Source organism: Neofelis nebulosa, chromosome 3, assembly GCF_028018385.1.
Source record: "Neofelis nebulosa isolate mNeoNeb1 chromosome 3, mNeoNeb1.pri, whole genome shotgun sequence".
In the NCBI taxonomy this organism is placed as follows: domain Eukaryota; kingdom Metazoa; phylum Chordata; class Mammalia; order Carnivora; family Felidae; genus Neofelis; species Neofelis nebulosa.
The window spans coordinates 46012404-46039821 of NC_080784.1; the positions used below are offsets into that span (position 1 = coordinate 46012404).

The 27418-nt window shown below is 55.0% G+C and overlaps 2 protein-coding genes across 4 annotated transcripts in view; one reads left to right on the top strand and one right to left on the bottom strand.

Moving 5' to 3' along the window:
- The first annotated feature begins 5562 nt into the window (after positions 1 to 5562).
- BRF2 (BRF2 RNA polymerase III transcription initiation factor subunit) lies at positions 5563 to 10293 on the top strand. Its single transcript, XM_058720703.1, has 4 exons — positions 5563 to 6289; positions 7221 to 7280; positions 7739 to 8060; positions 8968 to 10293. The coding sequence occupies exons 1-4, from the start codon at positions 6136 to 6138 to the stop codon at positions 9695 to 9697; spliced, it is 1266 nt and encodes a 421-aa protein (XP_058576686.1). The 5' UTR covers positions 5563 to 6135; the 3' UTR covers positions 9698 to 10293.
- Positions 10198 to 27418, bottom strand: part of ADGRA2 (adhesion G protein-coupled receptor A2) — a 36032-nt gene continuing 18811 nt past the window's right edge. For 2 of the 3 annotated variants that reach the window (XM_058720701.1, XM_058720700.1), the window contains exons 3-19: positions 22518 to 22589; positions 22181 to 22252; positions 21954 to 22025; positions 21504 to 21667; positions 20857 to 21070; positions 20177 to 20341; positions 19341 to 19539; positions 18684 to 18833; positions 18397 to 18558; positions 17389 to 17613; positions 16976 to 17192; positions 15862 to 16070; positions 15050 to 15177; positions 14615 to 14738; positions 14009 to 14154; positions 13406 to 13495; positions 10198 to 13175 (exon numbers count right to left, since the gene is read on the bottom strand). In XM_058720701.1, coding sequence (XP_058576684.1) covers positions 11909 to 13175; positions 13406 to 13495; positions 14009 to 14154; positions 14615 to 14738; positions 15050 to 15177; positions 15862 to 16070; positions 16976 to 17192; positions 17389 to 17613; positions 18397 to 18558; positions 18684 to 18833; positions 19341 to 19539; positions 20177 to 20341; positions 20857 to 21070; positions 21504 to 21667; positions 21954 to 22025; positions 22181 to 22252; positions 22518 to 22589 — 3676 coding nt within the window. In that variant the 3' untranslated portion in view covers positions 10198 to 11908. The remainder of the gene's footprint in view (positions 13176 to 13405; positions 13496 to 14008; positions 14155 to 14614; positions 14739 to 15049; positions 15178 to 15861; positions 16071 to 16975; positions 17193 to 17388; positions 17614 to 18396; positions 18559 to 18683; positions 18834 to 19340; positions 19540 to 20176; positions 20342 to 20856; positions 21071 to 21503; positions 21668 to 21953; positions 22026 to 22180; positions 22253 to 22517; positions 22590 to 27418) is intronic. The other variant, XM_058720702.1, reaches the window with a different exon arrangement.

The following is a 27418-nucleotide window of genomic DNA, read 5'->3' on the forward strand; positions in this document are numbered from 1 at the left end:
TCACTCTCAGGGGAAGGCGGATTCACATTCAAAACAGGCTTCCTGAGCTCTGTGAGCCAACGTGTCCCAAAGCCCCCAGATCTCGACAGGTTTACACAGAAACCTGTATCTGAGCCCTGGAAATAGTCCCCTTGGTGCCCTTGATAAGCCCTCAGAGGAGAGAGAAAGCTGTTGTCCTTGCCTATCAAGTGCCCTTCAGGCTAGCTTTGACTGCAACAGCATTTTTGTATTAAGCATTTGTATTCTTACTAGTCACTACACGCTGACAGGTACTATTTCTAATTCTCATCAAGGTAGATAATATCTCCATCATGCAGATGAGGAAACAGAGTCCTAGACATGGGGAGAGTTTTGGTTCCCCTGGGGTGGCACAGTGAGTAGTTAAGAACAGATTTCCGGCCACCTGGGTGGCTCAGTTGGTTGAGTGTCCAACTCTTGATTTCAGCTCAGGTCGGTGAGATCGAGCCCCTCAACGGGCTCTGCACTGACAGTGTCGACCCTGCTTGGGATTCTCTCTCTCTGCCCCTCCTTCCCTCTCTGTCTGTCAAAAATAAATAAACTTTAAAAAAAGCAAAAAAAAAATTAAAAAAAGAAGAACAGATTTGAACTCCTTGTCTGTCTGACCTGGAGGTCTAGAACAGGGGTCAGTAAATACAGCCTGCTTCCTGTTTTTATATGGCCCTAGAGGCAAGAATGATTTTTGCTTTTTTTTTTTTTTTAACATAAAATGAATTAAGTCTGGAGATCTAATGTACAGAATGATGGGCATAGTCAACAGCACCACACCGAATACTGAAATTCTTACAATTAAAATAACAGTATTTCATGACACACGAACATTACATGAAATTCAAATGTCAGTGTCCACAAAGTTTTACTGGAATACAGCCATACTCATTTGTTCCCATAATTGTCTATGGCTGTTTCCACGTTATAAAAGCAGACTTGAGGGGTTGTAACAGAGACCTTACCATCTGCCAAGCCTAAATATTTGCTATCTGGCCCTTTACAGAGTTTGCTAACCCCTAGTCTAGGATCACTTTGGGAGCCAAGGAGATCATGTTGTAATTCTCTTGGGATCCTGGAGGACTGGCCCAGGCGGGGAAACCGTATGACTCGATTCCCTCTCAAGATGAGGCCAGCTAAGCCACAGCCTCCCTGAGGAGGGACGTTCCAGGTAAGTAAGCTGACTGGTATTCATGCTCTCAGTCTGTGCAGTGAATGGTGGCCTGGGACCACCTTCTTAGAGTTATCGGATGCCTTTGTTCCTCGGAGTTCAAGAAATGGAACACATTAATCCTCAGCCCAGGAAAGGCGATGTGTGTAATGGGGATGGCATGAACAATGCAAAAGGAGAAGGCGGATATGAGCAAGGGGAGTTAGCTGGCACCAGGATTTAGGTAGTTCGTGCTGTAGGCCATAGCGGTCTCACTGTGAGCGGTAGAGAAGATTGAGTTCCCGCCAAAGAGCTGAGGTGATGGGAAGGCAATCCAGTCAGAAAGACTCCGCAGCCCGAGCCACCTGCCAGACTTAGTGTGACAGGAGAGCGTGTCCTCAGGGCTCGGAGTGAAACTGGCTCAGAGTGATAAGGTTTCCTTTCGGTCCAGTGAGCTGGGAGGAGCCCAGGGGTGAGGCCAAGATTAAGGAGCAGAGGCAGCCCAGCTCTCCCTGGTGATTTGTTCTAAATTAGAATCGTCTTGTCTCAGAGAAGTTTAGTCTTAGAAGCTGTTGCTTCTTACAGGCCCACCTGGGACAGGTGTTCATAGGAGTGGACTAGCTCCTCACTGAATGCCAGCCCTCAGTATAGAAGGTGGCCCCTGGACACCGGGACGACAAAGCCACATATTCCCACAAAGACTTGCAATCAGAGGGAGAGCTAGACGGGCAAACAACTAAGTAGAATACACACATCTAACTGAAGGAGGACGCGTGGGAGTTTCCTTCAGCCCCCACAGCAGCAGTGTCTTCCTTTCCCCTCTCCTCTCTGGAAAGAACTGTGACTTGAGGTCTGTATTTCACATCTGGACCATGGTTGGGGCAGCCTTTCCAACAGCCTCCCCTCCCCAGTAGCTTTCTACTCAAATCCACACGTTCTGGGCGCTCTGCATTCCAGAAGCCCGTGTGCCAGGCACCACGTGGGCACTGGTTATACAGAGACAAGAAACATGGTTCCAGTTTCAGAGGCTGGGGTGGGGGTGATGGTGGTGGCATGGGGAAGAGGGGTTTGAGGAGCATCTGGTAAACAGATCATCACTATCACTGAATGACGGTAACTCTTAGAAGAGTCTATAACAGCAGGAAGGGCACTAGGAGGTTGTGTCGGTCCTAATTTCCAGAGAAAGGCAAATAAATGTACTTCTTCCTCAGAGAGTGGAGAACCCCAGACTTACAAGCCTTAAAATTGGTTTTTGTAAATCTTAAGTACAATCTACCCCCCAGTGGGGGGCCCAAACCCAGGACCCCAAGAGTTGCCGACCGAGTCAGCCAGGCGCCCCTGGACTTTCAAGTCTTACTAGAGAGCGCCATCTTCTGGTCTGGGTTCTGCCTACCTCCCAGCCTGTCTGGGGGCCTTGTGGTACCTTGGGGTATCACACACTTGTGACTGGAAAAGAGAATCACTCACTCCGCTACCCCTTATAGGCGCTGGTTGAAGGATCATAACACCGCTCTTCCATTTTACTAAGAGTAATGTTGGGAAAAGAAGAATTTTAAGGTGACTTTCATGGGCAGAGGACTCTAGTAAAATCCCACTTTTTTTTTTTTTTTTTTTAAATGTAGTTAGGTTCAAGATCTGCACAAAATTGGGGGTGGGAGGAGTCTGATGCTGTTCTGTAGGGTAATATAAAGAACCACTCCCGGTGCAATTATGTTGCTCTTGGGAACATATTTCCCCACCCCCGTAGGGATGTCGACTGTAGTGTCTAAAACTAATGGGTGGGGGCGCCTGGGTGGCTCAGTCGGTTAAGCGGCAGACTTTGGCTCAGGTCATGATCTCACGGTTTGTGAGTTCAAGCCCCGCGTCGGGCTCTGTGCTGACAGCTCAGAGCCTGAAGCCTGTTTCAGATTCTGTGTCCCCCTCTCTCTCTGACCCTCCCCCGTTCATGCTCTGTCTCTCTCTGTCTCAAAAATAAATAAACGTTAAAAAAATTAAAAAAAAAATAAAACTAATGGATGTCTCTGAGGGGTGTTTTGTGCACACACAAGCATGCCGGTGTGTCTCAGAATTTATCTGCTGGACAGCCAGAAGTAAATCCTTATCACACACCTCGCACTAGTGGGCAAGTCTAGAGGAGACTTTGAATGCCAGTGCCCACCCAGAGCTATTGTGTTGAAGCCCCCTTGTGGTGTGGGGCTGGAGCGAGTAATTCAAACGTAAGGGAATGAACTGTTGGGGATTACTGTATCTTGGGTTGGGGGAAGGAGGTGAATGCTCCAGTGTGATCCAGTCCTGGGGTAGTAGGTGGGACTTCTCTAAAAAGAAGAGGTCCGCATGCTCTGAGAAAGCAGTCTTTTGGGGATGGGGTGGTATATTTAAGTATGCACATCAAGGAAAGAAACTGGAAAAGAGAGGGGTGACAGCTTTTGAAGGTATTTTGGTTTGGTTGTTTTTTAAAATTTAGTTGTTATTATTATTATTTTCTCTTGAGAGAGATAGAGCGAGCCAGGGAGGGGCAGAGGGAGAGGTAGAGTCTTAAGCAGGCTCCATGGGTATGGGAGCCTGACACAGGTTCCATCTCATTGCCGTGAGATCGTGACCGTGAGATTATGGCCGGAGTCAAAATCAAGAGTCAGAGGCTCGACTGACCGAGCCACCCAGGCACCCCTGGTTTGGTTGTTCTCTAAATGCTTACCTCTTGAACTGTGAGGAGAGTCTTAGGAAATTTCCCATTTTACAAACATACTTCTCATTTACGTTACAATCACCTTAAGTTCCTCCACCCTTCAGCAAGGTGCATGAACGGTCTCGTGATACTGGTGTGGAAAAGGAGAAAATGGAAGTCTGGCTGCTCTGTGCTCCCAGGTCAACTGACGATTGGTCAGTGGGAGAGCATGCGGCTAGCCCACAGAGATCCGAGGTGCAGGAAATTCTGTCTTGCGGTAGTAAGGGAGGGGAACAGCTGTGAGCAGAGGGGGAGGCGCTTGTGAGCCGGAGGGGCTTCCGTTGAACGGGCAATCCTTGTAAGGCACAGCACCTCCTTCCCAATTTATACTAAAGGTAAGCAACATTTGAAGCAGGGAAAGCTGATGCTTGGATTGCAGGTAATATGCAATCTTTGTGTCAGAGACGCCCTTGTTCCCCACTGTGGTCCAGGTAACTCACAGTCTCATTAGGCATACAGAGAGTCCTCTGTACCGACCACTGATTACAGCTCTTTCAAAAGAACCTACCGCCCTGTCTCCTCAGATCCCTTTCTTTTTTGAGGCCCCAATCCTTTGAGGTCTCTCTGGGTACATGGTCACTGTGTCGTCTGTCTCTTCAGGTTAGTAAGCGCCATTTTAAATTTTGAAATCTTTTCAGTTCTAGGACGCAGAATTTATTAGTCTTCTAAGGAAGGCAGTTGTATCTTATCTTGTAACCTGTAACCTGTACCTTATTCTCAAGGGAGTATCCCAATTTGTTAAGGGGCTGACAAAACATCCGTATTCCTCAATCCATTCTGCACAGGAGCTGTCCAAACATTTTCTGTTCTCAGGGAAAAGTGCTGATCTTACCTTCCGTCCCCAACCCCCAATGTAAGGTTGAAATTAAGCCCAGAACAGCTCCTAAAATCTGCTGATGCCAGGAGCCTAATTCTCCATTGTCGGCCCCAGAAACAGATTCCCCGCACACACTTTAGGCACGTGCTGTGATGACTCCCATCTGCTTTCTTGGAGTCATATGGACAGACTTTGGTGGTCCTTGTCATTTAACTCAACTTTCTTATTTTTCAGACACAATGGATTAAACCTTTCAGGCGTTAAAATCTTTATTCTTAACGAGTGTGATTACATGACTCTTTTGGCGACTTTTAATTTATATTCAAACATAACATACATAATTTTAAATTTGTAAGCTTGGTTTCTGTGATCGTATTACTAGAGGCACAATTTTGTTCAAGATTCTCTGAGTTATACTATAGCAAGCTAGGAACTTTGTAGCAGAATCTTGGAATATCTTAAAGCTCAGCTTAAGCTCAGTTTTAAAACATCTACATCTGCTTGAACCCTCCAGTTTGCCCAAAGCCTCATCATTCCATATTCTTTCACTATCAACTCCCTTGGATATTCCTTGCCTAGTCTCTGAAAGCATTTGAGTTTGCCACTCTGGATTTAAAAAAAATTTTTTTTTTAATGTTTATTTATTTTTGAGAGAGAGCGAGAGAGAGAGCGCGCAAGCGCTTGGAGGGGGGAAGGGCAGAGAGAGAGGGAGACACAGAATCTGAAGCAGGCTCCAAGCTCTGAGCTGTCAGCACAGAGCCCGAGGGGGAGCCTGAAGTCATGAATTGTGAGATCACGACCTGAGCTGAAGTTGGACGCTTAAACGACTGAGCCACCCAGGCGCCCCTTGTCACTCTGGATTTTAATTCAATTCCCTCATTCTATCGTTGAGAAAAATAGACTGCATAGACAGGAAACAACTTGCCTGGGAAAGCCACTCTGGAGAGTAGAACATAATTTCCTGCTTTCTCACCATACTTTGTACTATGGCCAAAATCAACATTTGTTACCAAAGAGTAACAGAGAATCTACGATTCCCTCAGCATTTCAGAAGTTAGACTTGTTTGGGAATGGCCACAATTTCTTGTCTATTATGTGTGTCCACGTGAGAAGAAATCTCACCTAAATTCAACTCTCCCGCCCCGGTCTAGCCCACTTCAAACCGACCTCAGACACCGGGGGAAGGCAAGGCGAAGACGCGGTCCACACCAGGAACCTTCTTTCCTAGCTCACGTTTCTACCCGAGCCCGCAGAGACCCGGACCGGAAGTGGCGCTCGGCCGGCGTACAGAACTGCCTATGTAAACCGCGTTTGCTCTGGCCGGAAGAGAAAGGTGCAGCGCTTAGAAGGCTCCCCTCCTAGTACCGGCTTCCGCGCTGTTGCTGTTGCGGACGTGCGAGTAGATATCTGAAAGCTTCCGAGACTCTGGGTTGTGACATGCCGGGCGGAGGCCACTGCCCCGATTGCGGCTCCACTGAGCTCGTGGAAGACTCTCACTATTCGCAGAGCCAGCTGGTGTGCTCAGACTGTGGCTGCGTCGTCACCGAGGGAGTCCTTACTACCACCTTCAGCGACGAGGGCAACCTCCGAGGTATTTGTGCCGGCCTTTCCATGGCCGTGGGTATAGGCTGGGGTGGTGGAGGGATTGACATCAGATTCCTCTTATTCCTCTCACGCCCTCTCGTTGTCACGTGTACACTTAACTACGGGAGAAAGTGACCTAAAGTGAACGAGCGCTGCAGGAGGGCAGGGGCGGCCATTCCTCTGCGTTTTTCTAGCACCTGGTACGGTATCTGGCATGTATTAGGTCTCATAAACGTCGACCAAATGAAACAGAGAAACAGAATTTCACTCAATTTATCTAGTTTGGGTGTGATGGACGGATGGAATTCTTTACAAGTGCGGAAAAAGTATGAGCCCGAAGGAGTCTTTAGCCGTAATTGACAAACACATCTTTTTTTTTTCTTTCTTTCTGAGTCCCTGACCAGTGCAGCCCTCAAAATCAGCAGTCAAGAAAATTGCGTGGATTGGATATACAGGAGGGATGGCTGCAAATTTGGAACTCTTGAAGCCACTTTAGTGCAGTCTTAACCTTCCTCAGTCTCTGTATTTTTTTTAATTTTTTTTTTAACGTTTATTTATTTTTGAGACAGAGAGAGACAGAGCATGAACGGGGGAGGGTCAGAGAGAGGGAGACACAGAATCTGAAACAGGCTCCAGGCTCTGAGCTGTCAGCACAGAGCCCGATGCGGGGCTCAAACTCACAGACCGTGAGATCATGATCTGAGCCGAAGTCGGCCGCTTAACCGACTGAGCCACCCAGGCGCCCCTTAGTCTCTGTATTTGATACTGCTTGTGAACATAGAAAACCAGATGGACTTTTAATGTGCAAAAATGGGCACCTTCATGAGACAGGGAGCAGAGCCTAATGATATGAATTCTCCCTGGTTTTGTGTGGTGGGAGGCCAGGGGTCTGGTGAATAAAGGCTAAACAAAGCTATTTGTTGTCCCTTATCTTACAGAAGTAACATATTCCCGAAGCACAGGGGAAAACGATCAAGTTAGCCGCAGCCAGCAACGAGGTGAGACTCAACCTTTTATGATACAGTGGCCTTAAAGAAAATTCTTCTGATGGTCCAGCCCATCCTCTTGCTTTTCCTGATTTCAGCATTGCTATGTAAGGTAGAGTAGAAGAGAATGGTAGTCCGAAATAAAGAATGGAGATGGCCCAAGAGAGGTGGCAATTCAGTATACAGTGTGGGTTTGTCAGGGGTATGTTAAAGGTTGATTTAAGCATCCCAGATCACACTTTGGCTTGGCTCTGAATCACACCAGCCCCTGAAGAGTGGTGGGTTGAAACGTGACTTCTTTCCCCAGATTTCTTTGTGTCTTTAGAATGACCTCACCAAGCGTCACTTCTGTCATTGTAGAAAAGTACATCATTTGTGCAACTGGTATGGGAGGCAAGTGTAGCAGAAGTTGCTAGGAGCCACTCAGTAGTGCCTTTGACCCCTCTGATTCTGGCTGTGGGCTTTCTTAGGTCTCCGCCGAGTGAGAGACCTCTGTCGAGTCCTGCAGTTGCCATCAACGTTTGAGGACACAGCAGTTGCCTACTACCAGCAGGCGTACCGGCACTCTGGCATCCGTGCTGCCAGGCTGCAAAAGAAGGAGGTGCTAGTTGGGTGCTGTGTCTTGATTACCTGCCGACAGCATAACTGGCCCCTAACCATGGGAACCGTCTGCGCCCTGTTGTATGCAGATTTGGATGTGTTTTCTGGCACCTACATGCAGATAGTGAAGCTCCTGGGGCTGGATGTGCCCTCGCTGTGCTTGGCAGACCTGGTGAAGACGTACTGTAGCAGGTACCTGCCTACCGGGAACCCCCGGGACGGGATGGACCCTTAGCCCTCAATCTTTTTACCTTTCTGTCACTTTTTCACCAAAGCGCATCTAAAGGGATTTGGGAGGAAGATCTATATTCTCCCTCCCTTGTGCTCTTGTAGTCTCTCTTCCTAGTACTTGGCGATAAAGCTGATTCCATTTCACATTTCTAAACTGTTTGGCATTTCTGAATCCCTTTGCCTTTATTGCATCCTGATGCCTGATGTAGGCAGCGCAGGTATCAGCCTTGTCACTGGGCCGCTGAGTTGCGGCTCTCACGTTGTGCGTGGCCTGCTTGGCTGTGTGCGACCGCCCTGCCTCAGCAGGATCATCTGCAAGTGGAGGTGACAAGATGTTAGTGACCGGGCCAGTGGTGGAAGCTACTGCTTTTTTTTTTTTCATTTTATTTTTTTTAGGAGCCACGTTCTTCTCTTTTCTCTTCTCTTCTCTTCTCTTCTCTTCTCTTCTTTTCTTTTCTTTCTTTTCTGAAAATAGAGTAGAAGGCACAGGCTACCAGTGTCAAGTTGTGTTGGGTTTGCCTGGTTACTTCCTAGCTGGATGACTCTGGGCCAGATTTTTAACTATAAATGCACATAATGGGGCGTAGAGTGGATGGTAGGAGAGCATGTGTAAAGCATGGAGAATACTGGCCGACGGGGTCGCTGACACATTAGCTTCCCCCCTGCATGCTCCTGCCCTTCACCTCACGGGTGGGAGACGCAGCCTGTCTTCTCTCAGCACCTGTATAAACCCGCTGCCAGCAAGTTTGAGTATTTGTTCCAAGAGGACAGAACAGCCCACCTGGAGTGGACTGCTTTTCTTCACTTGGGAAGAGCAGTCCCTTCCCCCATGGGCATCGAGACCAGACTCTCCTTTTGGTCATTTCAGCTTCAGACTGTTCCAAGCCTCCCCGTCTGTGCCAGCCAAATACGTGGAAGACAAAGAGAAGATGCTGTCGCGAACATTGCAGCTGGTGGAGCTGGCGGATGAGACGTGGCTGGTGACTGGGCGGCATCCCTTGCCTGTCATCACTGCTGCTACTTTTCTGGCATGGCAGTCGCTGCAGCCTTCGCATCGGCTGACGTGTTCCCTGGCCCGTTTCTGTAAACTGGCGAACGTGGACCTGCCCTACCCTGCTTCCTCCCGCTTGCAGGAGCTGCTCTCCGTGCTGCTGCGGATGGCCGAGCGGCTGGCCTGGCTGCAGGTTCTGAAGCTCGACAAGCGCTCTGTGGTGAAGCATATCGGTGACCTTCTCCAGCACCGCCACACATTGGTCCGCAAGGCCTTTTGCGATGGAACGGCAGAGATGGAAGCTGGGGAGAAGGAGCTGCGGGAACGGTGTCAGGGGCCAGAGCAGGGAAAAGAGGAGGTGGCGAGTAGTTCCTTAGATTTGCCTGAGGGGAAGCGGCCAGCTAGTCCCACCCCTCTCCTCCCACCTTGCATGTTGAAGCCCCCAAAGCGGATCTGCCCCCCACCCCCAGTCTCCACAGTCACCGGAGATGAGAACATATCTGATAGTGAAATAGAGCAGTATTTGCGTACCCCTCAGGAAATTAAGGACTTTGAAAAAGCTCAAGCTGCAAGACAGGCTGCCAGGAGTGTTTCTAACCCTCCCTGATGTACATCCGGGGGAGCACTCACCACATTCTGACAGCAGCTTAATAATAATCCTGTCCTATCTGGAGAAATCAGCATATGTAAGTCCTTAGGTGTTTTCTTGTTTAAAGGAACCAAGGGACTCTGCAATTACCTGGACCCTGGGTCCTGGAATAGAAGTTGGGAGCAGTGCAGGGACGATTGGCTTGGAGAGAATCAGTCCTTTGGTGCCGGAGAAGTGGCCCATGTTTGTATTACGTGGGATGGCTTCCCTCCTAGACTGGTTGGAGGAGGTTAGGCTTCCTCCTGGTTTGAACCGGGTACAATGCTGCTGCTACAGGCCTGATGATGGGCCCTCACTGCTGGTGTGGAGCGGGTGGTATCTCGAACGGTATCAGTCCCCAGAGGACAGGAACCGGGCAGCTGTGGGCCCAGTGTCCACCTATAGGCATCGATGGGTTCTTGTGTATGAGGTCATGAAATCCTCCACTTCATAACAAAAGGACCGTGGGTGGACTAAGGTTATAGCTCAAGGGCTTTGCAAAATTTTAATATATTAAAACAAGAGGCATCTGCTAGAAAACATTCTATTGTATAAAACTCAAGCTTTTAAAAACATGTTTTCTTTGGCACTTTTCATCCCCTCCCTCCCTTTTTTCCCCAGCGTATTGCAAAAGCTCTCCAGTGCTAAGGCATTGGCAGGGTATGTAAACGGCAGCCAGCATATGTGGAAGAATAATACGAAGCTTTTTTTTTTTTTTCTTTTTGTCTAATATTGTCTGTGTAGCAAGCATAAATAACAGGATTCATCCCAAGGTGTGTGGGTTTTCTCCCCTCCCTTATGTCTTTTGCCTTCGTGATCAGGCTGCAGTGACATGGACGCTGGGAGGGGACCTAGACCAGGTCTTGTTTTCCTGTTCTTCACCAGGCCCAGGTTTCCCTCCACCTTCACTGGGTCCTTTAGTAAAAGGCTGGTGGTGACTTTTTAGGTTGGGGGAAAATATGGGTGCTGGTGTTTAAAAGTAGTGAAGGCACAGGGCCCGGGTGAGCTGCAGGGACCCTACCTGATACCTTGAGGGATTCAGCTTGGGAGTCTGTGAGGCAGGAAGCCAGTTTGATGTTTGGGAGGTTTCTCCTTAACCTGACTTAGAGGTCAGTTCTTGGACTGGTCCTTCCATACGGCCTCATGGAGGCAGGGAAGTCTCTTCCTCAGCCCCATGGTGTTAGAAAGCTGAGACTAGGGGTGTGGGGCTTGCAACTGAACAATAAGTGCTTCCCCAACACTACCTGCAGCCTTGTGGTAGAGCCTCTCTTCGGAGCACTGTTTATAGGGCCAGGTTTAGGGCGTGACTGCCTTCAGCTCCAAATCTAAGCACTACGACTCTCTACTTCCCTCAGATCCTTCCCAGGCATCTGGCAGAGTCAGCTTCTCAGGTGTAGGGCCTTGGCTTTGTCCCGGGACGCCCCCTCTACAGCCCTGCCATGTGGTGTGTGGACCACTCCTGTGGGAAGTGTCCCACCGTCCCTGATGGTGCAACCTTCCCACCTGCTCCCACCCCCTTCCCTAGAACTCCATCTCCAGAGCTGCTTTCACACGGTTCTACCTTCTCTTGCATAGTTTATCTTAAAAGCAGCACCTATAGGTCCTGGTCACCTGGCTCAACTGCTAGGCTGGCCCCCTGGTTGGTCAAGAGCAGGGTTGGGGAGAGGCCCTAGGATCTAGGCACAGAGGGCTGACTTCTGACGAGGGCAGTGAGGAGAGAACGCTGTTCTCAAGCTCCTGTCATCTGAGTCTTCCTGATCAGGCTGATGACCATCAGTGAGGCACGGTGGATAAGCTGTGAGGAGTACCTAAGGAGGAGCCCACCTGGGGGCTCTGGGGGGGGCAGTCTCCCACTCCACGGGCTGGCAGGACCTCCCCTGCTACCCTGGACGGCACCGATTTGACTGCCAAAACCAGCCTGGGCTGGGACGGAAATGTATCATGCCTGTGGTCCTGGGATTGTCGCTACCCCAGAGGGACTGCCCTCTTGGCGGTGGCAGGCCTCCCCTGTCGTTTTCCCCAGCCTCCAGGACTAAAGTTGGTGTGCCGAGCCGCAGCCATGGGCGCCTCTACCTCAAACCCGTTGATGTACCGGTTGACGTCTTTGAGGCCCCGCCCCCCCTCCCCCCCAGCAGCCTGGGTGACAGGGCCACATGGCCAGCCTGTCCTACAGCGTCGCCCACCCCCGCCCTAGACGGTGGTTTCGCTCTTCCAGAGCCCCGTCTTCATGCAGGCGCCTCCGGCCGCCTCCGTGCCCGTCATGGTGATGTCGTCGTACTTGGCCCCCTTGGGCGCGCCGTTCAGACTGGCCGCGTTGAGCGGGTACGAGCGGCGCTTGCTCTCCCTCTCCAGCGCGCCGCCCCCGCCACCCTTGAGGTTGTCGCGACTGGCGCTGCGGCGCTGGCCTGGCCGGCCCGCCTCGGGGGGCGGCGCCGCACTCGTGTCGCTGCCCTCCGACGGCGTGAGCATGGGCTCACCCTCGAGCTGGAGGCCCGGGCTGTTGCGGCTGCTGCCCGGGTAGCTGTCGGACGGGCTGTTGTGCAGGCTGCCGCTCTCGCTGGACAGCAGCTCCGGCGCCCCGGCCGCCGCACCCCCGCGCAGCGCCTTGAGCCGGTTCTTGGCGCCGGCTTCCCCCGCGCGGTGCCCCTTGACCCGACTCTTGTGCACTCGGCGCCCGTGGTGCAAGTTGTTGGCGTGGCGGGGCGCGAGGCTCCCCCGGGAGCCCGTGGACTCTGGCTCCCCTTCCCCGCGGGCCACCACCCCGGCCTCGCACACCTGACTCTGGGCCAGCTGCAGGTTGGTGAGCTTGCAGGGGCCCAGGGGCGGCGCGTGGCCGCTGCTGCCGCTCGGGGAGGACTTGAGGGAGGGAGGCCCCTCTCCGAACACGGGGGAACCGTCCTCTGAGGCAGCGGGTACGGCCCGGGGTGAGGCGCCGGGGGCGGAGGCGTGGGGGCAGCAGGCACGCCAGGAGGCCCTGACGTCCCTGCGCCTGGCACAGTGGTGGGTGAAGACGAAGAGTCCCAGGGCGGAGGCTGCCACCCCGTACAGGCAGCTGCACACCACCCGGGGCAGCCAGCGCTGGGACACGGCCAGAGCCCCACAGGCCCACATGGCCAGGTACAGGAAATGCGTGGTCACCAGCGCCCCCAGTTGGACTCCCGGAGAATAGAGGCCGTCACCATCCTCCGGGGGCCCGGGTGTCACCACCCCCGCGCTCCCAGTAGCCAGAAGGGAACCTGAGTCATTCAGGAAGGGGCCGCTGCTCCTGAGCCTGGTGGAAGCCCTGAGCTCCTCCCCTGGCTCCAGGGAGACCCTGCTGGTGCCCCCCTTTGGGCTCTGTGCCAGAGGACCCCTTAAGCGCAGCCCTGCACACAGGAAATAGATCCAGGTGATCAGCAGAATCAAAGCCACCGGGATGTAGAAGGCTCCTAGGCTTGGACGCCACACCAGCCAGCAGCTGAGGGGAGACACAGGCAGTGGATGAGGAGGGGGAGCACGTCTGAGGTGGCTGGGTGGCTGGGGTGATAGGACATGGTGAGTGGAAAAGCAGAGGTTGGCTGAGTCAACATGCATGGGTTTGGGGTGGGTCGCCGGCTGAGCGGGCCTGGCAGGTGCACCTGCCAGGGAAGTAGAAGGTGTCCAGTGTCAGGGTGGGTGGGTTTGGGGCGGGCAGGCAGCGGCGCTCACTAGGGGCTGTGGTCCCGGTAGTTGTGGATGTTGACAGCAGCTGTGATGCCACAGATAATGAGTGGGATCCCTCCAGCGATCAGATAGAACCTGGGGAGGAATGGGGTTTGGGGGTCAGAGAGATGGGGAACCAAGGGAATTGGAACCAGGTGCTCGGAAACCTTGACTCAGGGTCTCTGTCCCATCCTCTTTCCCCTTTAAATTCTGTCAGAATTTTTTGCCTGGGACACAAGGCCCCTACGGGGCAGGTTCAGTAGATTCCTAGGGGACTTGGCCAAGACTGTTCTAAGGGAGAGAGGCTAGAATTGCTCTCTCACCCTAAACACTGCAGAAATCAGGGTGCTGCTCACGTGGCCAGGATCCCTGTCCAATGCCCTTTGGAGTCTCTTCCTTCCCTGGCTTTGTCATGCGGGAAAAGCCCTAAGAGTGCACCCACCCCATGGCCTTGGGCAACCTGGTGCCACCTAGGACCTTCTCTCTTTGGAGCGTGATCTCCCAGGATCTTGGACCCACCCTGCATCCACCCTGGGAGGACAGAGCTTGGTGTTCTATACCCGCCTCTGAACCCTTCACCCTTGCAAAGCTGACAGTCGAGGCATGTACCGGAGCATGGGACGGGGAGCGGGCGGGGCAGAGTCCCCTTCTTGTGGAGGGGGCGCTCTCCAGGTGAGCTCCTTGTGGAGGACGCGGGCCTTCACACCCATCCAGAGCAGTGTGGACAGTGAAGAGTAGTGCAGAGTGACACCCACCTGCAGGGTGAGGCCACTGACGCTGGGGGACGGGGCCGCTACGACTGGAGCCACCCCAGAGCCTCCGTGCGCAGCGTTCTCCCGCTCCTCCCAGGTTCCCATCCCCAGCTCTACCCAGATCCTCCTCAAGGTTCTGACCCCGTGGTCACCCTCTCAACTTCCAGCCCGGGGTTCTCTCCCACTCCGGAGACTTGACACCCCTGCTCTTGCTTTCTGGCTTGTCCCTGACCTCTCCTTGCAGACCCCATTCTCCACTTTGAAGACCCATCTCATAGTTTCTCTACTTCTTACCTCCCCTCCTCTCATGCCCCCGACCCCAGCAAGGTTGGACACAACAGTGGAGCTGGGGCCTGTTAGCATGAGTCCCCTTTTCCCCCTGCACCCACAGACTCTGTGCCTAGGCTGCCATCACTCATCTAGGAGCGCCCCCCGCCCCGCTCCAGCCCCTTCTCCTGCTTACTGCCTGGCAGACCGTCGGGTAGTTGGTGAGTGTGATGCCTCCTGCAAAGACGGCGGAGGTCATGGCCATGTGGAAGCACAAGTTCAGCAGCATGTGCCAGCCCTTCCGGGACACGTGGATGGAGCTGCCCCAGAAACAGTAATTAATGGGCCACTCAGCCCAAGATCAGGTCCATGGGGTCTCAAGGTAATTCAGAGAGCGAGAGGGAAAGGCAGATATCTATGTGCATACATGTGTGCGAGTGTGATAGAGGCCCCAGGGCAGGAAGGGCTTAACCCCCAAGGTGTGTTTTCCAGCCCTAGACCCTGCAAATAAAATGCTAGGCAAGGGCCCAAGAAAGTCATGTGGCCCCACTGGGGAAAGGAACACTTGGCCAGTACTTGGTGAGACACACAGCCCTCCCTCCTCACCCACCCCTCCTGCAGGCGCTCCCACCTGTGGTTGAGGATGTAGGTGATGATGGTGGAGAAGAGGCAGAGCAGCAGCAGGGCGGTGCAGGGATACACGACAGGGTGCAGCCCTGCCCCTGAGCCCCCTACCTCCCTGGGGAAGGCACTCAGCTCCTAGAAAGAGTAGGAAAGAGGACGTATTAGGAGGCCAGGGGTAGAGGCCACCCCACGGAGTCCTGGCCAGCCCTCCAGGCCACTTTTCCTTTCCCCAAGCCCTGTCAGCTTTGGCCCCTAGTCCGTCCAGGTAGGTGAAGATGTAAGTGCTGCGAGTCCGCTCTCAGGAAGTCAGTCTTAGGCAGTGTTAATCATCTACTGCCTGCCTGTTCCTCCCTCCTAGTCTCTTGCCCTTCCGGGAGCTTTTCTGAGCCTCAGCCTGAAAATCAGGGATGAGGCAAGAGCTGGAAGTGTCTATCATCCAGCTGATCTGGGAGAGCGGGCTGCAAAATGTGGTGAGGGAGTGGGGTGACCAGAAAGGAGAGATGTTCCCAGATTTTTTTTTTTTTTTCCACTTTAACAATCTGGGTCTCAGAGAGTGCAGGATGTGAAGACCGGGGCTGGGGAGTTCCAGGTCCATCTCTTTCGATGAGCGGAGGCAGAACCTCCCTGTCTCCTGAAAGATGAAAAGGTGTGGGGAAGGCCAGAGGGACGTTTCCCCATGAGTCCTACAGTTACGAGGCCCGATAAGGCTGCTGTCCTCTCTGTAGTTCTCTGTGGCCCCAGGTGATCCGAACACCCCCATTCTCACCTCCCACACATTCCCCGGAGTTCTCCCAGCCTCCGGGCCCCTGTCGCACTCACCATGAGCACGGCCACGTTGCCCAAGTGCTGGCAGTGCAGGGAGCTGACGTTGGGCTGGCTGGCGCGGAGCTGGCAGCCCTCGGGGCTCCAAGCCCCGGGGCCGCCCGGCCCGTCCTGGGTCCATCGAGCTGCCATGGGTTCGGCCCCTTCAGCCCAATGCCGTAGCGAGACGGCCACTGGCTCGGTCAGGTTCCCCACACCACAGCCACCTGTGGGAGACAGGGAGGTCCGGGTGGAACCGGGCTGCAGGGAGGCTGGCTGTATGGAACTAGGTGGCGGCGAGTGAACAACAGCCCGAGCGTGCACTGAACGCCTGCGGGCCAGGCGCCGGCTGGACTTCAGGACATGGTTAGGTGCCAGTTCGGGCCCTGCCTTCCAGGTGGTCAGTCTCACCAGGGTGACACAGGGATGGATCAAAATAAAGCACCAGGGGGCGCCTGGGTGGCTCAGTCGGTTAAGCATCTGACTCTCAGTTTCGGCTCAGGTGGTGATCTCGCGGTTTCCTGGGGTTCGAGCCCCGCATCAGGCTCTGCGCTGGCAATGCGGAGCCTGTGTGGAGTTCCCTCTCTCTCTCTCTCTCTCTGCCCCTCCCCTGCTCACGCTGTCTCTGTCTCTCTCAGAATAAATAAATAAACTTAAAAAAAATTTTTTTTAAAGAAAAATAAAGCACTGGGAGGTGGCCTGTTCCAAGTGCCGAATGAATGGTGGTGACCTACCTGAAAAGAGGGGACTCTGGGGCTGGGGTCAGGGACAGGAAGGTGGAAGGTACTTGTACTCAGGGAACAAAAGGTGAAGAGAGGACTCGGGGATGGAGGGAGCGGGGGCACCCGGAGAGGGAAAGTTGGCACCAGGTTAGGAGGTCGGAGGGAGGGAGGGAGGCCAAGGTGGGTCAAGGGTCTGTGTTTTTAACTCTTGCAATTTGACAAATCTGGGATATATAAATCCCAATGTCTTCCTGAGGCTTTTCTCCAGAAGCCCTTTACAGGATGTCTCTGTCCCCTATCCTCCTGGGAAATGGGGTGTGGTCACTCTCCTCTGCCACTCCCCCAGGCTCTTAGGGGGTGCTGTGGGTGAGGGAAGGGCAGGAAGAGGTGTGGGGAGTTCAGCGCCTTACTGGTTCCTGCAAAGATGACAGGGGTGGCCACGCCACGCCTCTTGCCAGGCCCGGGGGCTCCAGGACGTGAGGTGTTGCCGTGGCTGCGGAAGAGGCGGCCGTTTCGGAAGACGAGCAGTTGCAGGGTGCAGTCTGGGGGGACAGGGGGAGCCAGGGCAGCCGGAAGGGACGAGAACAGACTGGGCGGCAGCTGGATGGAGGCCAGGGCCACGCTGTTCTGGGGGGACATCGGAGTTCCTCAGAGACATCTAGGACCCCCTAGGGCTCCAAGGCCTAACGGTTACCCCCTCCCCCCTCCCCTCTACCCCTTTTCTGGAGCAGCTTCCACTCACAGCACCCACTCCCACGAGGCACCTGCATCTGGGCACATCCCCTCTTAGCATCCGCCCCCACACGCCTCCCCCAGTGCCCACCTTGATGTGAAAGGACGACAGAGAAACGCTGGGCCTCCCCGTGGTACAGCGGAAGCGGAGCTGCTGATCGGCCAGGGGCTCTGGCTCCGGGGAGGGGTTCTGGCCGGGGCTTCCGGGCCGTATGCCCAGCACTCCCGCCTCCCTTCTCTGGAAGGCTGTGCAGGTCAGCCCCACGTAGCTGTGTGGCTTGATGAGGTAGGCCTCCAATGCCACGTTTCTTGAGTTCTAGGGACAGGGAACTTGTCACTCCCCCCCCCCCCCCCATTTGAGATCTGGCGGCTCTCTCTTGGCTTCCTGCTGAGACCACACGGTCCCTCTCTGTGGGTTTGCTCAGGCTGTGTCCCCCTACGCATTCTTCCTTCCCATCTTCCCAAGGCTTGGCAGTCTTAGGTCTGCTGCCGAGTCTCCCCTACCCCTGGCGATGGCACCTTCTTCCTCCTAAGCCCTTTCCTCCCACTCACACCCTACCTTGTATCTTGCTCACTTCTCAACAGATACTAGTTCTGCCACCCCAACTAAACCGTGGAACAGGGTCCACATCCAGCCTCCTTGTACCTCCGGAAGTGCCTAGCACAGCATCTTGCTCCCCTGTGGTTGCTAATGGGTTCACAACCCACCCCTGGCGATGTCACCCTCTTTTCAGGGGACAGATGTCTCCATCACTCCTCGTTCCATCACAGTGCTGTCACCCTGATCCCAAGCCCCTCTAGTTCCTTGGGCTGGTGCTATGGTTCCATTCCCCACCGTGAAGTCTTGCACAACTTCTCCCTCTCACTGGCCCCCTCTCCTTTGCACTGCTCCTGACAGCTCGGAACTGAATTCCGCTCCACTGAGTCATGCTCCGTGCTCTGGCTAGCTGGGCGCACGGCAGGTGCATACTTGGAGGACTTGCTGCCCGAAGAGAGGAGTGTGTCCGTCCTGGCTGGCGAGGGTTGGCCCCCGTTGATTCTAAGGTCCCTCCCAGTGCGAGGCTCCCCAAGGAGCTTCCTCCCAGCCGACCCATATTACCACAGAGATGTGCTGGGCATGGGGGCTGAGGGCAGCCCCCCCGATGCGCTCCAGGGCACCCACGATGCCGCTGCAGGCCTTGTCTTCACGCTGGGCCAGCCACAGCAGGTGCTCGTCTACCAGCATCAGGTTGCTGGCCATGTCCACCATCACCTCCACCAGCTGGCAGGGGGCAGGGAGTCACTGAGGGCAGGAGTCGGGTTTGGGGCCCAGGGGCTGGGACACAAGAGGCTTGAGCAAGGGAGGGGGTGGTTTCCAGGGGCCCCAGAGGCCGGGTTGAATCTCACCTCTTTGATCTGGTCGACATAACCCAAAAATTTTTGGATCATCTGAGCCACATAGACAACATCCATCATGTCCGAGAAGCTGGCCGCCTCAGCCGTGTACACCCGCAGCTGGTGGGCCAGGGTCAGCGCGTTGGAGGCGTTGATGGGCATCTGGGAGAATTGAGGGGAGAAAGGAGACCATCCAGTTCTGCTCCTTCTCGCCGAGAACTGCCCCTAGGGGGCCCCCTTGTCTGTGCTGATGCTCAGGGTGCCGGCGCCTGGGGAGAGGGGTCTAGCCCACCAGCTGGGTCTAATCAAGACAGGAGGCACAAGGAAGGAATGAACTCAGGACTCAAGGCTGTCCACTCCGAACACCACTGGCCTAAGGACGATGGGACCACCTCACGCTGTCCTTGTTTTCCCCCTTAAGGCTGTCCTTGCTGTGTTTGGGACTAAAGATGCTCGGGGTGGCCCTGGGAGGGGGTGGTCTGAATTGCCTGGAAGAAGAAAATCGAGAGAACAAGAGCCCTTCACCGCGCACGCCCACAGAGAGAAGGGGCGGCGGAGTGGCCGTGAGGGGGCCTCCAGGCCCCGTGGGGCCAGCGGGCTTCTCCCCTTCCCGTTTCCCGACCCAGAGCAGACGGGATGCCCCCTACCCCTCTCCTCTCCTGGCCTCACCAGCACAAAGGTGTAGAGCACGCGGGTGATGTCATTGGTGTACAGACAGTGGGAGTAGTCCCCGGGCTCCCAGCGGCCAGCTCGGTCACACCGGCGGGAGGCTCGGGTGCCTGGGGCACCCCCGCTCAGGGGCACTGAGGTGAACGGGTACTGTAGGCAGGACTGGTAGGCTGTGATGCCGGCCAGGGTTCGAGGCCACCTGGGGGTAGAAGCAGGAGTGTGCTGTTGCCCCAGGCTCTTCCTTCCCTCAGAGCAAGGGTCCCTCCCCTGCCCTCAAGAACCTGGATGCTCGGGCCCCTTGGGACCTGGGGGAAGGCTTCAGAAGCGAGGGTTTGGACTGGCCTTCCAGGGGCTCCTGAGCCCCACCTTTTCTCTAACTCTGTGTGTGTTCAGAGTTGGAGCCCTGAGTTCAAGTCACTTAGCCTTGGCGCCCCTGAGTATTCTCAGCTGTACAACGGCGAGAACAGACCCGCCCTCGCTAACTGAGGCGAGAACAGACCCGCCCTCGCTAACTGAGGGGGCCATTGGGATATTACGGCGTGTTTGTTGTACGAGAGTTTTGTGTACTGTTAATGTAAGGAAGCAAACCAAAGAAACAAAAAAATCCACCCAAACTTCCTGTTCTGCACAGCACATCTCAGATGGGGAGTTCATACCAAAAGACAAGGGCTCTGTCAATACAGCAGCGGGACAGTGGCACTTGGAGCTGGACGACAAAAGTGCTGTCTGCATCTCAGAGCAGATGGGGAGACCCTGGTCACCGGTGTTGTCAGACGCAGGAGCGGGGGTGGGGGCTGGGAGGGGGGGGTCCTCTGGGGCAGCAGAGGCGGCCGCACCTGAAGTCCCCGCGGTTGTTGGCCACTCGCTCAGCCGGGCAGTAGGAGGCCGAGGTCTCCAGCACCACGATCTCCACCTTCTTGCTGGCATTGCCCTGGGCCGTGGACACCGAGCACTCCCACTCCCCTGACGCCCACACGCCGATGTGAGACACCGTCAGCTCGCTGCAGGCGGGCAGGGGGAGGGCCGGCTCGGCGAGGTGCTCCAGGTGGCCGTGCCACTCTCCCTGAGCGCCCCAGCCCCGTCCACCCGCGTCACCCTGGTCTAAGTGTGCAGGGCTTGAGCTTCGGGGTTCTTTTTCCTTTAACTGAGCGAGGGATACAAGTACATACTCCTTTCATTCCCATCGGCCTTAAGATATTGTTTTCCTGAGCTTCAATTTCCCTGTGTGTATCAGGGAGATAATAATACCTCTCTCAAAAGTCTATTGGAGAGATTAAGTCTGATAATAGAGTTTTTACATCGTAAAGGCACTAAAGAAAAGTCAGATGTGATCCTTTTTTTTTTTTTTCTTTCTATCAGGCATTTAATCTGTATTCCCCTATCCAGACCGTGAGTCCTGGATTTCCAGGCACACACACAAGCACACTCTTAACGCCCATGAATGTACTCCCAAGGACATCTGGGCACAGGGCGTTGGGCGGGCGGGGGATGGGTACTGTGGCAGCAGGGCCTATACCTGGTGATGAAGGTGCAGTCATGGATGAGGCTCTCGGCCAGGAGGATGCCCGCCTGCTCGTCACCCTCCAGGGGGGCCCGGTTGTGGTACCAGCGGATGCGGGTGTCTTCGCCCAGGTAGCTGGCAGAGCACTGGAAGGGCAGTCGGTCACCCTGGAAGACCACTTGGCGCAGGGACGGGATGAGGTGGTGCGTGTGCAGCTCCAGGGCCCCTTCTGTTGGGGGGACACCAGGGCAGTGAGGCCCTCGTGCAGCAGCGTGCGAGATGCCGGGGGGCAGGGGCGTGGTGGGCAGAGCCAGGAGTGGAGCTGCACTGGAGCCCACTGTGGCTCGGGGCGGGGGGGTGGGGGGGGAAGGGGCAGGAGAAAGCCTCTGGAGATAAGAGCACAAGGAGGGGGCGGGAGGGTTTGGGGCAAGCAAAGAAAAGCACTCCTGTGGCAGCACATTTGTCACCCCAGGAGGTGGGACCAGGTGCAAACACAAAGCAGCAGCCCCAAAGAAAGTTTAGGAACAGCTGATGGAGAAGGACCCCCAGGGGGTTCTGAGGGAGAGGACGCCCTGGAGAAGGAGAGGCAGGGGGAGCCTCAAGCCAGTGGGGCCCTTCAGGAGCGCGTCTGCGCCAAGGGTGCAGGGTGAGGGCGTGCTTACCGCAGCGCAACTGGGCCTCCTGGAGGCCGCCCAGGGCCTGGGCATGGAGGGCACCGGGGTAGGCACAGAGCGTGTGCTCCGACAGCTGCAGGGAGCGATTCCGGGCCCAGGACAGCAGCCAGCGCAGGCGGCAGTCGCAGGTCAGGTACTCAGTGCCGAGATCCCTGCAGAATGGGTAGAGGGGCCACAGAGTAGAGCGGAGGGGGCGTGGGCTCAGGGGGCGGGGCTGGAGCCCTGGGAGGGAGACTGAGGCTGGGAAGGGCACATTTGGGTATGCGTTTGCCACCACCAGCCTGGCGATGGTGGGAAGGCAGGTATGATGCTTTCAGCCATTGCCTGTCCCGCCTATGCATAAGGCTGGCCACGGTGGTCATGATACTTGCATGTGTCCTTCCTGGGCAGAGAAAGGAAGCAGAGGTCTGAGTCCTTGGGCTGGAAATAGATACTCACACAACCTTAAGGGCTGGCAGCTCATCAAAGACCCCAGGTTGCAGACTGGAGAAGATGTTTCCAGATATGTTTCTGCAGGGGGGCAGGGAACAGTGAGCCCGGATCTCAGGGTCTCCCTGAGCCAGAGGAGGGAGGAGTGGGTGAAGGGAACACAGGGGACTCTGAGGGTCTGGTGCTGCCCTCCCTCCTCCAAGGCCCCTCCTCCCCACTAACTGCCCCTCACTTACAGTCGGAGAAGCCTGGGGAGGCCCTGGAAGGTCTCAGAGGTGAGACAGCCAATCCGGTTGTTGGAGAGATCTCTAGAGAGACACACACACAGCCTCAGCAAGCTGGCCGCGTAGCAACACGTGGATCCACTTGTGGGGGACACAAGTGTGTGGCCGGGGCTCGTGTGGGGAGTAGGATGAACAAGGAGATGGGCTTGAGGTGTCTCCTCCATCGGCGCCCCCCCCCCCCCCCCCCCGGCAATACAGTGTGTTGGGGACAGGGGCGCTGTGAGTGGGGAAACGAGAAGGGACCCAGGGGACCGGCCCCAGGGCTAGGGGAACAGGACATGCCACTTACAAGCGCTTCAGCTCTCCCAGGCCCAGGAAGGCCCCGGGATGCACCGTGCTGATGACATTGTTCCTCAGGTCCCTGTGGGAGGCAAGTGGGAGTACTCACACCTCTGCCTGTCTGGGCCACATGCTCCCCTAGGGTGGAGAAGTTTCACTTTTACCAGATGAGAACTAGATTTCCTTCTAAATCTCCTCAGCGCTGGTTGGGAGGCTGGATGAAGGATCCCACCCCTTAGACGCGTCTCCGCAGCCCACCCCAGCAACCGTCAAGGGGTGCTGGTCAGAAAGGTGTCAGGAAGCATATGGAAGCCAAGAGATGGGGTGGGGCCACCTGGGACACAGAAGCAGCGCACGGTGGAAGCAAGGAGGGGAGCCGGCACTGAACTGGGAGCTGGGAGCCCTCGCTCCAGGTCGCTCCAATCTGAGCTGCCCAGAATCTCACAGGGGCTGCTGTGTGCACCACTTGAAAATGGATGTGAAAGTCTTTTGTAAATTGCTATCCAAAGGTAAGATCTCCTGGAGTGTGGCACTGGAGGAGGTATTTTCATAGCCATCCTGTCCATGTTGATCTCTCCATTTGACAGGTGTGGAAATGGGTCAAGCAGCTGATGACCGCATGGGTGCTGACCTGGGTCTCTGATTCCAGGGCACAACCATTACCGTCCCCACCCCCACCCCGCCCAGCGATCCCTCATTCTTCAGGTGAGGAAGGCAAGGCTGAGGGGGTAAATGTTTGTCCACCTGCCTTCCCCCCATGGTCTCCTAGGAGCCCACAGTACTGAGGGAAAGTGGCAAGGGAAACACCATCTCTGGGCTGAGCCTGAGCAGGTCCAGACAGAAGAAGGTGGTGCGCCCCCCTCCCCCCACCTGCCCTCCAGGGCTCCACGGGGGCCAAAGGCCACCCACCGGGAGGAGCAAATTGTCTGTCCCAGGGTCTGGTTGCTCAAGCTCAACTGCACAGCCACACTCCAACCCTCCCTCCCTTTTATCACCTCCCCCAGTGGTGGCAGGGTAGAGCTGAAGGGGCAGTTCCTACCCACTGGGGACCCACCAGTGCCTACCTGGTCCCAGCTCAAAACCTGGCAGACTGGCAGCTATCTGGGACCACTGAGGACCAAAGTGAGCACTGGCCCACTGGCTACATCCCATCCTCTGCTTCCTGGGCACAGCCACTGGTGTCTAGACCACCATCTGGCCACTCACCCAACTACTCAAGGACCACCGGAGTCTTTCCTGAGCCCGCCCAGCACGCGTGCAGCCTCACGGAGTAATGTGCCAGGAAACCTCCCTGCTCAGCCAGACTGCCTCCCCCTCCTGGGACCGTGGGCTGGGGGCTGCTGCCTCCTTGTTTGTTCCCTTCATTCCATGGTGCTCTCTGTGCATTCCCACCCCACCCCAGGCATCTAGGTAGATTATGAGGCAGAGGGCAAGGGTGGGGGATTCCTGGAGTAATCAACCTGTCAAGAAGGCCTGTGCAAGAAGGTGGAGATTGACAGAGATATCTGGGGCCAGCCTGCTTTCCAAGGCCCACCACCCTCCAGCCCAGAATGACACAGGGCGCACTTGGCCCTGCCTGCCAAAGTCTCAGGGACATCTGTGGATTATGGGCACGAGGGGGTTAACTAGCCGCTCCCAGCTCTGGGAGAGGAAATGGGTGTCCAGGATGGGGGGGGGGTGCCATCCCACCAGGGGGCCTGTTTTCGCACAGACAGTCCCAGCTGGGGACAAAAACACCCAAAGAGAGAGAGAGAGAGAGAGAGAGAGAGAGGAGAAATAAAACACGCTGCTTAGTCCCGCCCATGGCCAAGGGTCCTCATACTGGAGCTCCCTCTCATACAGAGGACGTGGCCTCCATAACCCCGTGTCCCTTGAGAAAGAAGGGAAAGTCAGCAGAAGGGGCCAGCTTCCTCAAGAAGGGATGGCTTCCATACCCAGGCATGCTGGTAGTGCCCCAGCGGGGACTGTGCAAGTATGCAGACCCTAGATGCTCGCGCAGCATGGACACTGGAGAGGGACAGGAAAGGTGCCCCACCTGGTCTGGGTTTCCCTTCCTGCCCGGCATCCCCCTTTTGGCTCCTTACTCTCACAGCACCCCCTCCAGTGCTGTTCCAGCATGTGCCCCCTGGCCCCTGTTGGGGTCTGGCCATTCTCAGGGCTCTGCCTCCCACCCCCACGCGGGGGACGGGCAGAGGGAAACACATTCCTCATTGTGTCACTTCCCTTCATGGGCTGCCAAGGGGCTGAGGCCGCAGCCCCCCGCCCCTTCCCTCTCTGCTCACTGTGTTTATTCTCATTTCCTCCCCGGCCCCCCTTGAGAACCCCCACCCCGCCTGCCCCACTGATGCTCTGCAGATGGGAGCAAGGCGGCCACTCAGGCCCCAGCCCCTTCCTGCCCTGGGTTTCCTGCAGCCCAGAACCACGCGGGGGGCGGGGGGGGGGGGTGCTGAGAGGGGAGCTTCCCCTGGGCGCTGGCACTCCTTTTCCCTTGCCTCACACCCACAGAGTGGCTTTAGGGGTGACCAAGGCAGCCTTTCCAGAGCCCAGGCAGGCCAGGCCTGAGTCTTCTCCTGAGGAGCATAGGCCGGAGGCTGCTCACTGATGGGGCTGATGGGGTCATGGTCCCTAAGGCAGGGGAAGTGGGGCTCTGGGGCTGTACCCTCCCTAGCAGCAGGAGGAAATACTATCATAGAACTTGGATTTTTTTTTTTTTTTTGGACCAGCAAGGTCCCTATAGGTTGCTTCTTGCTTTAGCACATCATTTTGAAAATCTGATGATGGCTATGGACTCCTGCTTCAGAAAAATGCACTACACCCAACACTGTATGATTTCTGAGGGCTTGTGGCACCCAGGTTACAACCCCCTGTTCGGGATTGTCTAAATCCGATCCCTTCATTTCTTAGCTGAGGTCATGAGGATGAACAGATGTTTCTGTGATGTGGAATCTCTCACTTTCTCCTTGCTTCCACAGAGCCCAGGTCTTGTAGGCTGGGAAAGTTGTGGTGTATGGATGGAGCCTCCCCTCCCCACCACCCCTCACCCAACCCAGAGCAGGCTACCTTGACTCTAGGCAAACCCTTCTCCCTGTACCTGTGCCAATTTGGAGGAGAAGGACCCGATGGCAGAAGTCAGGCATGGGGGGCGGGGGTGGGATTCCTGAGAGCAAAACATACCCTCTACCCTTCTTGGGAAAGCTGGAGCTCAGGAAGCTGAGTGTGTAAGAATGAGTGTGTGAGCATCAGCAATAAAGGGGCAGATTAATAAAGTGGACTTCATAAAAACTTAAAACTTTTCCTCTCTAAAGGACATCATCAAGAAAGTGAAGGACAACCCAGGGAATGAGAGAAAATCTGTATCTGATAAGGACCTTCTATCTAGAATATATAAATATATAAATGAGAGAAAATATATCTGATAAGAACCTTTATCTAAAATATATAGGGGCGCCTGGGTGGCTCAGTTGGTTAAGCATCTGACTTCGGCTCAGGTCATGATCTCACCGTCCGTGAGTTCGAGCCCCGCGTCGGGCTCTGTGCTGACAGCTCAGAGCCTGGAGCCTGTTTCAGATTCTGTGTCTCCCTCTCTCTCTGACCCTCCCCTGTTCATGCTCTGTCTCTCTCTGTCTCAAAAATAAATAATAAAAAATGTTAAGAAAATTAAAAAAAAAATAAAAATAATAAAATATATAAAGGACTCTTCCAACTCAATAATGAAACGACAAACCTGCTGGGAAAAAAAATGGGCAAAGGGTTTGCATAGACATTTCTCCAAGGAGGAGACAGAAATGACTAAATAATGCATGGAAAGATGGTCAGCACCATTAGTCATTAGGGAAATGCAAAGAAAAACCACGATGAGCTCTCACCTCACATGCACTGAGATGGCTATAATACAAAAAACAGGCAACAGCAAGTGTTGACGAGGGTGTGGAAAGACCAGAACCCTTATGCATTATTGGTGGCAGTGTAAAATGGTGCAAGCCGCTGTGAAAACCAGTTTGGCAGAGGAACTACAGAACCCAGGTGCATATCCAAGAGAAGTTCACAGAAACCTGAACGCAAATGGTCGCAGCAGCATTATTCATAAGACGGCCCCAAGTGGGAACATCCCAAGTGTCCATCAACTGATAAGGCATTCGTGCTACATTCACGCAACAGAATATTAGGCCATAAAAAGGAATGAACTGCTGATATATGCTATAATATGGATAAACCTTGAAAATGTTAGGCTAAGTGGAAGAAGCCAGCTATAAGGGATTACACATGACATGAATCCATTGATAGGGAATGTCCAGAATAGGCACATCTATAGAGGCAGAAAGCAGACGAGCGGTTGCTTCGGGCTAGGAAATAGCAGGAGGAATGGGGAGTGGCTGCTCATGATTCAAGGTTGCTTTTTGGAGACGATGAAAATGCTCTAAAGTGAGGTCGTGGTGACTGCACGACTGTGTAAATATGCTACAAAGCATCGGATCGCACACTTGCAGTGGGTGGACTGTAATTAACAGCAGGTTAATTACACCGCACTAAAGCTGTTAAAGAGCCGGTGTGCACGACAGAGCGTGCACGTGTGCGCGGGAGCGCGTACCGCGTTTGGACAGGGTTGGGGCGGCCCCAAGTTGGCTCCCTCTGGCCCCCACAGACCTCCCTGCCTGTGGGTTTAGAAACCAAATTATAGGTTCGGAGGCCGCAGAGCAGCTTTCCCCGGGCCCTCCAGGACTTCCAGGGTTCATTGGAAAGTGGGGGCTGGCCTCCCCCCCGCGCTCCGCCCCGCAGGTATGGGGGCTGTCTAGGGGAGGGCAGGGAGAGGATCCGGCTGGGGAAACCTAGATGGTCTGGGGCTCTTCTTGTCTCTGGGGTCATCCAACAGGTATTTACCGAACATGTACACTATGCCAGGCATCGGTGCTA